At 38.4% G+C, this 12,802-nt stretch overlaps 1 protein-coding gene and 1 long non-coding RNA gene across 2 annotated transcripts; both read left to right on the forward strand.

Annotated features, from left to right (window-relative positions):
• Positions 1–796: 796 nt before the first annotated feature.
• LOC112180872 (cellulose synthase-like protein D3) lies at positions 797–6,324 on the forward strand. Its single transcript, XM_024319442.2, has 4 exons — positions 797–1,070; positions 1,479–2,277; positions 3,065–3,872; positions 4,399–6,324. The coding sequence occupies exons 2-4, from the start codon at positions 1,490–1,492 to the stop codon at positions 6,154–6,156; spliced, it is 3,354 nt and encodes a 1,117-aa protein (XP_024175210.1). The 5' UTR covers positions 797–1,070; positions 1,479–1,489; the 3' UTR covers positions 6,157–6,324.
• A 2,750-nt stretch (positions 6,325–9,074) lies between these two features.
• On the forward strand, positions 9,075–10,822 carry LOC121050371. The gene is made up of 3 exons (XR_005802787.1): positions 9,075–9,610; positions 10,373–10,574; positions 10,734–10,822. It is a non-coding gene; the product is annotated as an uncharacterized LOC121050371 (long non-coding RNA).
• Positions 10,823–12,802: the final 1,980 nt, after the last annotated feature.

Here is a 12,802-nt window from a genome sequence, read left to right on the forward strand (position 1 = left end):
GAATCTCAATAAAATTAATATGAAAGATAGAATGAAATTCTCAAAATAAGGAGAGAAATTAGTTTCTGTTGAGCTAGTTCCACAAGTATTAATCCCAAAAATATAGGGCTTGTACAACTTTCCTTGATCAAGTGTGATTAACATGGGCAATAGTGTTGCATCCACATTAACTGCTGAAAAACCACCCTCAACCGTCGCCAACCATCCACGAGAACTCCAATCACTGCTATCTCCTGAACTTGATAAAAAAAAGGCCACCTATGAAAGTCACTTGCCCAGTTGCCGCTGAAATTGTTCTGAGAAGTACAAAATTCAGGCAAGCTTTCATTACGTGAAAGATCTTCCGATCACTAATATCATCAGAACCCATACTTGTTCTCATGCCAAGAACAAGAGAAACTTCCAAGTCAGACCATTCAAACAGTGCAACCTACGTAGCCCAAAGAAGCACAAATAAGATTGGCCATAGCAGATTATATCCTGGTTAACTATTTTAAAATATCAAAAATGCCCCCTCCCTTACAAGACAAATGATTCGTATTCCATGATTTAAAAAAAACACGTGTTGCGTTGTGATTGGACTAAAACAAGTCTTCTTCAGCGGGAAAAGCAAAATTGCAAAAAGAAAAAGAATTATTAGCTAATTTTATGAAAGCGAGCCGCAACAAAAGACCCTATTCCCAACGGCCTCGTGTGCAACGGTCAAATAATTCAAAAATGAAAACATTTTCTCTCAACGGTCATAAGACAGTGACAAAAATTCAAAGCAATTTCATTTATAACGCACCAAAAATAGCAGAGAAAAGAAGACCACCCACCTCACTCATTCATCAATCTGTCTCAGAATTTGGATTGCAAAACAGCTCACAGTCTTGATGAAAACCCAAAACCCAAGATACCCGTTTCTTTGTTTTAGGGTTTAAAACTCACCCATCCCTGTTAAGCAAGATTCGAACAATTCTTTGTGCTTACTCAGCAATCTACTTCTTTTCAAGGTCCGAAGTGTCTCAGCTGTTGAATTCAGACAGAAGCAGACATTATCTCACTTGGGTTCTTGAAATTTCAATCTGGTAAGTTATTTTAGAGATTCAGAGGGTTTGGGAAGCTCTGTTTGCTAACAGAGAACTATAGTGAGCTAGAGTTAATCATTTAATTACTTTGGCTTTTCTTCCATTCTAGATTCCATGTGGTTCTTTGATATAGAAAAACAGAATTGAGGGTCTTAATTTTTAAGATAATTCATAAAAAAAATTGTTCCTTTTTCAAAGAAACTAAGTTTGGGTCTTAAGCATTTTCTATATTTCAGGTTCTAGTTCTATTAGACTCTTCTTTCCTAATAAGATTTCATTCCTTCTTAATTGCGTTCTTGTTTGTGTTGTGCTAATGCCCACTCTACCCGTTTGAGAATTTTTAATTTTTTGCTATTTCAAACAGAGCATGTGGGTCTTAATCTCTGAGAATTTTCAATAATTTTTCAGGTTCATGAATTATGGCCTCAGAATCTCCAATCAATACATCAATCGGGTCCCCTAGGCTTCGCCGTGTTAGCCAAACAAGCCATGATCTAAACAGTGACATTGGGGGTGTGGAATTCGCAACCTACACAGTCCACATACCCTCCACACCTGACAACAACCCCATGTCAGCTTCCATGGAGTACTCCACTTCTCAGAGAGTGGAGGACCAATTCGTCTCCAGCTCTCTCTTCACCGGCGGTTACAATTGCGTCACGCAAGCCCAGTTGAAGGAAAAGGTCATTGAATCACAGACAAGCTACCATCCCCAGATGACTGGGGCAAAAGGGTCTTTCTGCGCCGTGCCGGGTTGTGATGCCAAGGTGGTGACTGATGAGAGGGGACTGGATATTCTCCCTTGTGAATGTGACTACAAGATTTGTATGGATTGTTTTAGGGATGCTGTGAGAAATGGTGACCACATGTGTCCTGGCTGCAAGGAGCCTTATAAGGAGCTGGATGTGACCGAGTATGCTGTGCATAATCGAAAGCAGTATCAGCAGCAGATGTCGAAAACAGAGAGGAGGATGTCGTTGATGAAGTCGACGAAGGTGATGGGGCGCCAGAGTAGCGAGTTTGATCACAACAAGTGGTTGTTTGAGACAAAGGGGAGTTATGGATATGGGAACGCTATTTGGCCAAAGGTTGATGTGGAAGGGAGTCAAGATGGGATTGGGGGAGATCCGACGGTGTTTCATGATAAGCAATGGAGGCCTCTTACGCGCAAGTTGAATATCTCTGCTGCAATTCTCAGTCCATATAGGTAAAACAGTTTCACTCATTCATTAGGGTTTAGGGTTTTCCTTCTTAGAATGATTGAATGCAAGTCCTTTGGCTTTTGCGTCTGTGTCTTACTATTTCTTATACACCTTGACTGTCTGAGGATCTATGCGTGTGTTATATTTGTTACTTGAAATTCACCAATGACTAATGGTCAAACATCGTTTAGACTTTAAACTTCATAATGTGAATTTTAACTTATGACATTCATTTGGTAAGTGTGTGAATTTTAAATTTGATTGCTGAAGTTATGATGATCTGTGTCGTGGATAATCTAAACTCTTATAGCTGCTTTGATTTGCTAGTCTAATGACCATACATAATACATGAAGATACTAATCATATTACTAATGACAAAACATACTTGAATGACCATATTACTAAGGTGCAATGACCCAGAAATTACAATTTGGAATTCATAACTTCAATGATAGTTGATTGACTACTCTTTTCGTTGATTATGTGTAGTCTTTAGTATTTCTGAAACTACTTTGATATGCTATAGTCCAGTCCCCTACTTACAAAACATACTTCATAGTACCCATTATATTACTAATGACCAAACATACTTCAGTGCCATATTATTATTAATGAGCAACCAACAATATGGACTACTAGTCAGTAGTAATATTATTTTCATCAGCTTCAAAGATGATGGACTGTCCATTTCCAGCTTTCTAGTTTTATTCTTTTTAGGGACTCCATAACTACTTCATATTGTGTAAAGTAAGCTTACATTTGTTCTCCTGTTGTTTGGTATATTCTTTCAGGCTTTTAATATTTGTTCGAATGGTGGTCCTTGGATTGTTTTTGCAATGGAGAATCAGAAATCCAAATGAAGATGCTGTCTGGTTGTGGGCTATGTCAGTGGTTTGTGAAATCTGGTTTGCCATCTCATGGCTACTTGATCAGCTTCCAAAGCTCTGCCCCATCAATCGCATTACCAATCTCGATGTGTTAAAGGAGAAATTTGAAACACCGAGCCTCAGCAATCCTACTGGAAAATCTGATCTTCCAGGCATAGACATTTTTGTCTCTACAGCAGATCCAGAGAAAGAACCACCTCTTGTTACCGCAAACACAATTCTGTCGATTCTTGCAGCTGACTACCCTGTTGAGAAGCTTGCATGTTATGTTTCTGATGATGGAGGTGCACTTTTGACATTTGAGGCCATGGCCGAAGCTGCTAGTTTTGCCAACTTGTGGGTACCTTTTTGCCGGAAGCATAATATTGAGCCAAGAAACCCAGAATCTTACTTCAGTCTGAAGAGAGATCCCTACAAGAACAAAGTACGACAAGATTTTGTTAGAGACCGAAGGAGAGTAAAGCGTGAATATGATGAATATAAGGTTAGGATTAATGGTCTTCCTGATTCAATTCGGAGACGTTCAGAGGCCTACAATGCTAGGGACGAGATGAAGGCTATGAAACTTGGGAGAGCGATTGGAAATGACGAAGAAGTTGATAAGATAAAGATCCCAAAAGCAACTTGGATGGCTGATGGAACACACTGGCCTGGTACCTGGACAGTTCCTGCCCCTGAGCATTCTAGGGGTGATCATGCTAGTATCATGCAGGTATATGATCTCTGTTGTTTTAATTTATAGAATTACATGTCCTATTAAATCTGAGTTCCAATGCAGTAATCTGACAATAAACGCAGCTTCAGCATACCCCCCCCCCCAACACACACTTCAAAAACCATTTCGCCTTTTGTTATGTATTAGTTTTCCTCAAATTTTCTGCATGTTGTATATGTACTTTGTAAGCACTGGAATAGTTAGCTAGAAGCCAGAATTCTTCATTGTAGTTAATAGCTACCCAAATGGACATTAAGCACTAGTGTATGTACAGCCTATCTGTTATATAATCATGCACATTGACATTGAATAAATACAAGCTGACCATCCGTATTATATTTTTGTTTGGAAACAGTTCCTAGATTTTTTGTTAACCTGATATTTATATATGCATCTCCATGTATTCTATAATAGCAAGCCTCTCATCTGTTCGTATTGTTTGTTTTGGGTGAGTTCATATCATATGCTAACTGCTTCAGTTTTCGTTTGGAGCTTTCATTTACTAATTTTGTAATATATGCAGGTGATGTTGAAACCTCCTAGTGATGAACCACTGAAAGGAACAACAGTGGATTCAAATTCCATGGATCTAAGTGAGGTTGACATTCGTCTTCCAATGTTAGTTTATGTTTCTCGTGAGAAGCGACCTGGCTATGATCACAACAAGAAGGCTGGTGCTATGAATGCCTTGGTTCGTGCCTCAGCTGTTATGTCCAATGGCCCCTTCATTCTCAACCTTGACTGTGACCACTACATCTACAATTCCCAAGCATTGAGAGAAGGCATGTGCTTCATGATGGATCGTGGTGGTGACCGCATTAGTTATGTCCAGTTTCCTCAAAGGTTTGAAGGAATAGACCCTTCTGACCGTTATGCCAACCACAACACTGTATTCTTTGATGTCAACATGCGTGCACTTGATGGCATTCAGGGTCCAGTTTATGTTGGAACAGGTTGCCTCTTTCGACGAACTGCCCTTTATGGATTTGAGCCACCTCGAGTGAAAGATCGTAATGGTTGTTGCTGTGGTGGCCGCAATAAGAAATCTAAATCTTCTTCAGTTGTTTCTGCCCCTGAAATTGACTCTCAAACAATACAAGTGGGAGACTTTGATGATGATAACGAAATGAATGCCATTATTCCTAAAAGGTTTGGGAACTCAAGTTTCCTTGTAGACTCTATCCAAGTGGCAGAATTCCAAGGTCGTCCTCTTGCTGATCATCCATCATTGAAAAATGGACGACCACCAGGTGCTCTCACATTTCCTCGTGAGCTTCTTGATGCATCAACAGTTGCAGAGGCAATCAGTGTCATCTCCTGCTGGTATGAGGATAAGACTGAATGGGGCCAACGCATTGGGTGGATTTATGGTTCAGTAACTGAAGATGTTGTCACAGGTTATAGGATGCATAATAGAGGATGGAGGTCTGTTTATTGTGTAACAAAAAGAGATGCATTTCGGGGTTCTGCCCCAATCAATCTCACTGATCGACTTCACCAGGTTCTCCGATGGGCAACTGGATCTGTCGAGATTTTCTTTTCCCGAAACAATGCTCTTTTCGCAAGCTCCAAAATGAAGTTTCTACAAAGGATAGCATACCTCAATGTTGGAATGTACCCTTTCACTTCCTTTTTCCTCATTGTCTACTGCTTCCTTCCAGCACTTTCACTCATTTCCGGCCAGTTCATAGTTCAGACCCTCAACATAACCTTCCTGGTATACCTTTTAGGCATCACATTGACCCTCATTCTTCTTGCTGTGCTGGAGATCAAGTGGTCTGGAATTGAACTAGAAGAGTGGTGGAGGAATGAGCAGTTTTGGTTGATTGGAGGAACGAGCGCCCATCTTGCAGCTGTGCTTCAAGGTCTTCTAAAGGTCATAGCAGGTATTGAGATCTCATTCACACTGACATCAAAATCTGGAGGTGATGATATAGATGATGAGTTTGTGGATTTGTATATCTTCAAATGGACATCACTTATGATACCGCCAATCACAATCATGATGACAAACTTGATTGGCATAGCTATTGCTGTTTGTCGAACAGTATATAGTGTCATACCACAGTGGAGCAAATTGCTTGGAGGAGTGTTCTTCAGTTTTTGGGTGTTGGCACATCTCTATCCCTTTGCAAAAGGGCTTATGGGAAGACGAGGAAAGACACCGACCATTGTGTTTGTGTGGTCTGGTCTTATGGCAATCACCATATCTCTCCTTTGGGTGGCTATAAGTCCCCCATCAGGTACTAATCAAATTGGTGGGTCATTCCAGTTCCCTTGATCCCATTCTTGTCTCCAATGTCCATCTAAAGTAAAACTTTAAGCCAGATAGCACCTGTAAGAGTTCATTTTGGATTTCAGGTGAAATGTAAATTTTTCCGTCCTTGTACCTGTACTTACTCATTTGAATTTGATGTTCAACATGGGAGGACAATTCCAGTTCTGATTACTTGTTTAGCAACAGGGCATTAGTACTTCTTTTGCTATGGAATGAAGTTTTAAGTTTTAACTACTCCATAGTCCATATGCTATGAAGCCTAATTCATGTCTTCAGGAGTTCATATAGGGTTTCAGGTGAAATGTAAAGTTTTTCTGTCTTGTGTTGTTTACTCATTTGAATTTTAAATTCAACATGAGAGGACAATTCCAGTTCTGATTGCTTGTTTTGCAACAGGGCATTAGTACTTCTTTTGCTATGGTATGAAGTTTTAAGTTTTAACTACTGTCTCCATAGTCCATACCTAAAGTGATATGCTTTGAACCGTCTTCATGAAACAATATAGCACAAACATATCTGCAAATTGGAGCTTATACAATCATTACAAAAAGACAAAGAAAACCTAGTTTGTTCCCCCATTTTGCTTTTAGTTTGCAGTCCTCAGTACCAGAGGCTTCCAGAGCCCCTTAATGATTGGCCCTCATCCTTCTTCTTGACAGCATAAGTACGCCCAAACCCAAACACAGCACCACTAGTTAGAGATGAAACAATGAACCAAGGAATAGAGAGAAAATCCAGAACAAACAGTGAGATATAAAGGATCCACAAACTAATAATAAGCTTATCAACCAAAAACATTCAGCAATCGTTTTGATGTTCCTGAAAGCAGACTCATGAGTCATGAGCACTGTAAGGAGATATGGCCAGATTCAAGTCTCAGAGGAAAAGTATCCACAGCCTGGTGCCTCTTAACAACTTGACATGGACAGATTAGTCAGCATCATCCCAACACACTAAAAATATAGTTGAGGAAAACTGTCAAATAAGTCAACAGACGCACTAGCAAAATAACAAGATGAACGGGTATGTAAACTAATTACAGTTAAAGGATAAACATCTTCTATAAAAAGAACAGTGAACAGGTATAGAACTGTGAACAGGAGCATACAGAAGATCAGATCAAACCCAGCTCACCTAAACATAGATTGTTTGAATCAACAAAAGAGAGCCACACATGATATTTAGTTTTACGCCTAAAAAAGAACAAAAGCAGGCTCATTAATAGTCGCATCTATTCTTTGCTACTACTAGGCAGGAAAATAGACACATGCACTTTACCCTAGCCATCACAAAGTATAGTCTATCAAAATTTTATTAATCTAGCCCTTTACATATTATGAGAAAATAACTAGAATCAATGACCAAAATGTAAATATAGAAACAAAGAACAATAATTCAGTATCTCTACCTAACTACTCTAGTCTCTATACCTAAAGTTGATGTTGCTAAGAACACAATCATCTGATAAGAACACAAATAGTTCAGAATATATAACATAAGAAGTATTGTATTATTCCCACAACCATCATCTGAATTCTTTGTTTGTGGTTATTATGGAGGCCCAAAAGGCCATGTAAACACCTAATTAAGCATCATATGCTAGAGTGCTAGACCAAGCAAAGTTGTCTACAACTTTGTTAACCCTCTATAGTCATTCCCATTCTTCAAAATAACCTGAAAATTCTTGACAGTAATGTTGAGAGGTTGAAGCATGTCAATAATTTGGAGGCTAGCTGTACGTGTAACCCAATTTAATCCCAATTCCTTTAAAAGACCCTAAAAGCATGGCAGAGAGAGTCCCTTCAAACGAAACGCCACAATTCTGTAATTCAACCAGGTGCACATTTTGCACCTGAACTGTAACCAACTAGGGTGGGCAATTCTCTAAACCAACTAAGCTGCAGAAATAGCATCATATATATATGTACGTATTCAAATTAATTTTGACGCAGGAATTAGTTTTATTAATTAATCGTAACCTATACAATTATATATAAAAGTTTAACTAATTAGAAGTCACTTTGGTTTCTCAACCAGTAATTATCACCTGCATTTTGCTCTGTATTGGTGAGATTGTATTTTCATATCAACTATCCACCAAGATAAACATCTTTTAACTGAGGGCTGGAACCCAGTCTAGCTGGGGGGTTGGGCCCTGAAAGAGCACATTATAAATCTTATCTCTCAAAGTCTCACTGCTTATAAGGAATGTGCTACTTATAACTAGTCCGTGCTGTTCTAATCTCTACTGCTCTGTGCAGGTTGATTATCTTCAACGAATGGAAACCATTCGGCGCAACTCAAAGGTGAATGACTTGATTATGTTTTGCAGCTCTTCCCGTTCATTATTAGCTTCACATTCTTTTAGCTAATTGCTTGATTTTTTTCTGCTAACATTATATTTATCTTCCAATTGAGTTTGATTTGTATACTACAAGGGCACTACATAACTTTATGTTCGCATGGTTCTCATGAAATGAATCCTTTGTACCATCAGAATTATTTGAAGTTCTAGAGAATTTTGAAAATCTTATAGGGTTTAGAATTGTGAAGTCCAATTGAGTTAGGGTTGTGATTTTGTAATATTCCAGTTATGTTGTCTAGCTAGATCGATTGAACCTACATATAGTACAATATTGATTCCAAATATATTCTACAGAACAGTTGAACACTTAGACCATCTCCAACGGAGAGGTCAAATACCACGTGGAAGCCCAACGTTTATTTTTGATAGCCCAAACTCTTCTCCAACCGATATGTCTTTTCCACGTGGATTAGACATATCCGTCTCCTCTGTCAAATTTGACAGACAGAAGAAGCTCTGTCATTTATTTTTTTATTGTTTCTCACTTTCTCCTTCTCCTTTCGTCGTTCTTCCTTCATCTCACCCAGAACTGATGCTTTTGAAACCCTGTCTTTCTTCCTTCATCTAGAACTGATGCTTTTGCAGCGTCTCTCTTTCTCCTTTCCCCTTCTTTCTTCCTTCATCTCACCAGAACTGATGCCTCTCTTCCCTTCATTCATGGTTGATTCTAATTTCTCTCTCAATCAATTTCTTTGTTTTCTGGGTCCATTCTTACTTTCTCTTCTACTATTTCGTGTATAATTTACTCTACTTTCAGAATAGACCATGATTCGATCTCAATTGCGTAGGAATCTGTCTTGGTTAGGAATTTCTGTTCCAAAGTTCAATTGATCAATTGGGTGCTCATTAATTTTTGATTTTGGAGGAATTCATTCCTCAGAATTGTTGGATTTATGTGAGAATGCAGTGAGCTGCATGATTATGGTCCTTCCTTTTCTTGCATGATGATATTGAATTTAATGGAATTAGAAACTTGGATTTGAATCTTGTGGATTCAAATACTTTGTTGTCTTCAACTTTCTTCTCTCTTCTTTGAATAACAGGAACATGGATCAAAGTAATTCAGATTCATCCTTGCCGTTACAATAGCAGGTGCCTCAATTTTCATCTTTCTATCTTTTTCTATTACATAATTTTCGTCACAATGTTTAATATTTAGTACACCATGACACTAATATGCATGTTTATATCAGTGAATACTTCACAATAAGACTACTTGAAAAAATGGGTGTGTAGATGTTTGTCCTCCGTTCAAGTTAGGAATTATAGGCAGATAGAGTCAGAGGGGGCATGTACATAACTTAAGCCAGTAATGCATCAAAACTTAGTCCATAAGTCAAAAGTTATCTCGCCTGATCATATATGTCTAATAGTTGAAAATGAATTTATTTGAGCTCTGGTTGCTGATTATGCACAGATCATGTTCATTTGAGTTAAGGTTTTGAATGTTGGTTTTCTAAGTCTTTACAGTTAGCTATTATTCTATGACAAACTCTAACTGATGAGTAAAGAGTGTGGGCAGATTCAAGTAAACACAAAGTAAAATGATACAAAAGTACAGATCAGGTGCAATTAAGTTAAATTTGTGAATCAATTTTCATTGCTTAGTTTAGCCTTCAGTTAGCTTTAATACGAAATTCCAAACTGATGAGGAAAATGTGAGGTAGATTCAAGAAAACATGACATAAAAGCACAGTCCTCCTGAACTACATTGTGCAAGATATAATGCGCTCTTTTTATTTCTATTTCATGTTATAGGGTTTAATCTTTATAGCCAAATGTTTGCACTTCAGTATTATCTAAGATGTTTTCTTAGAGAAGTTTTCACATTCTAGTTTATGTCTGATTTGACAGGTGGTTTGATACAGCTAGGGAAATGTTGAAAAATGGATGTGAGCTCTCAAACAGGACAACCCAAAATGCAGAAGTTATATGGTTTCGTCACTAAGCTGCGTTGATTTTTTTGTTCTTTTTCTGCAGACGAGTTAAATCAATCACTAAGCTACACATTTGTTAAATGCAGACGAGTTGACCACCTACCAGATTTGCAACAAAGGTTTTTGTTCTTTTTCTGCAATATCTTGTTCGTCACTGAGAATGAAGGAATATCATTTAAATTAGTTACTTTTTGCTGTCATGTTGCATTTTGTGAGACATTCAACTTTGGTGAGCTTGGTTGGCAGAATTTGTTTTAATCAGTTTTTACTCTCTTCAGATTGCAGATGCAAAGAAGATGTTTGAAGCACAAGAAAAGCTTCGGTTCAATCTTGATCGTGCTTGGATTTCAAGCTGTTTATGTTTCCTGCTATGTATTCTCATAATCTGTTTATATCTCAAATTCTCATAATCTCAATTGCATCTCTTAATGGAACCATTCATTGTATGATCTTTGATTTACAAGATAAAAAAAAAGAGGAAAAACAACATAAATAGAATTTTATATATTAAAGTAATATTCAAATTTGACATCTCCATTGGAGCTAAAATTAGTCAAAATGTTGCTATATCAAATTTGCCATGTCATATGTCAAATTCAAATTTGACCAAAGCCAAATAACAAAGCCATTGGAGATGCTCTTATAATGATGATAGGTGGAATCAGGCAATATAAAGCCATGAGTAATTGTGATACTTTGAATCATTGTAAAATTGGGTCTATCCCTTGTCAGTTTAATTGCCTAGCCCTCATTAGTTTCTGCATTGTAATTGCAGAAGTGGTGGGGGACAAGCTCATTATTCATCAACAGCAAAGATGGAGAAACATCAAGTCCATCCTCAACACCTCCAGCTCAGAATGTAGATTTTTTAACTTTTTATTGTCAAAATAGAGCACAAGTAAATGATGTTGGCTGTGTTGAGTTAATAAAATAGGAATCTCTATTTTTAAACTGTATAAGCATTGCTCCACAAAACTCTGATCTTGGTCTAGGGTTTGCCATCTTTCTTCTTGTCCGGTGGCGGTCATGGGCGGCGTTGGCTTGCCTCGCCGGCTAGAGGCCGCTGCCGGACGTGAATTTGAAAACTAGAGGCCTGGGAGCTTCTTGGAAAGGGTTTTGGCTCGGGTCCGGCTCTGGATGGTTTTTTGGCGACAAGCTCTGCACGAATTCAGTGCGGTGGGCGGCGGTGCAACGCAGGTCATGCTTCGACGAGGCTCCTCCAAGTTCACTGACATGAAGGCGGGGTCTGGATCGGCTGCATCTTGGGAGACTGGATTTGAAGCGGCGTGACTTAGTCGAGATTCGACGGTGGGTTGAGGTGGTCGGGTCCAGCGGGGGCTTGTGGCAGCAGGGTTGGCATTGGCTTTGCCGGTGTGATCTGGTGTTGGTTTGAGGCGGCGATATCCGGCGTTGAGTTGTGGCGACTCAACTCTGGTGCTGGATTGCAGCGGTCGACGAACAGTGTGGCTGGAGTTGACTTTGGGCTTGGGTCAAGCAATTCGTTGTTGGGCTTGAGTTGGATCTTTCTTGGGGCTATTTATTGGGCTGATATTTTGGGCTGGCTATTTTTTTTAGTTTGTCTTTTCAATAATTCCCTTTGTTTAGGGAACTCTATTTCCTTTGTTTTAGGGCTACTATGTTTTTTCATAGTCTATAGGCTTTTTTTAATAAGTGAGCATGAGTACCGTCAAATGATCGGACCTAATCTATGTATCGCTGTGGTTTCCACAAACTCTTTATCTACCCAGAGATGGTAGATGGAGGATATGTAATGGTCCTTTCTGGCCTGAGTATTAATATATATCGACATGATATTCTTCAAAAAAAAAAAAAAAAAAAAACTTTATAAGCATTTAGTTAGATTGCATCATTCTTAGTTAGTGAATCTCATGTATTGATTGCAGAGTGTTGGAAAATAATGTGAATCTCATATATTCAGATAATAATTTTGATTTAATGAGAAACTAATTAACAGAAATACATATCTAAAACTCTATTCTGTTATCAATTTGAAATTATGTCTCATTTGAAGTAGGAGACTTATCTGTTAATGAACCTGATTAACATTAAGGATATATACATGATAAACATCAAGTATCTGCAGATGAAATCTTTAGAAAATCTTGGACTCCTTATGGGATGAGCACAAGATTGATACTGGCCCCTATATATAGCAGATTAAGTCCATGTGTTAACTACACTTTTTAGCATTGAGTTTAGTCCCATTCTGAAAGCTTAGACTAGTATAACACAGAAGACTTCTTCCTCGTTAGTTTCTGGTTGTGTGTTGTTGCATTGGAGCTTCTGGAGTTCGTGGTTTCTGGAATTGCTGTGCAGACAAGGGACT

The sequence above is a fragment of the Rosa chinensis genome, chromosome 7 (genome assembly GCF_002994745.2).
Source record: "Rosa chinensis cultivar Old Blush chromosome 7, RchiOBHm-V2, whole genome shotgun sequence".
Classification (NCBI taxonomy): domain Eukaryota; kingdom Viridiplantae; phylum Streptophyta; class Magnoliopsida; order Rosales; family Rosaceae; genus Rosa; species Rosa chinensis.

Excerpts from the sequence above, each read along its gene's own strand:
- LOC112180872 (XM_024319442.2), top strand. The coding sequence starts at position 1,490 with ATGGCCTCAGAATCTCCAATCAATACATCAATCGGGTCCCCTAGGCTT. Across the intron at positions 2,278-3,064 it reads GCAATTCTCAGTCCATATAG|GCTTTTAATATTTGTTCGAA; the intron begins GTAAAACAGTTT and ends ATATTCTTTCAG. Across the intron at positions 3,873-4,398 it reads ATCATGCTAGTATCATGCAG|GTGATGTTGAAACCTCCTAG; the intron begins GTATATGATCTC and ends TAATATATGCAG.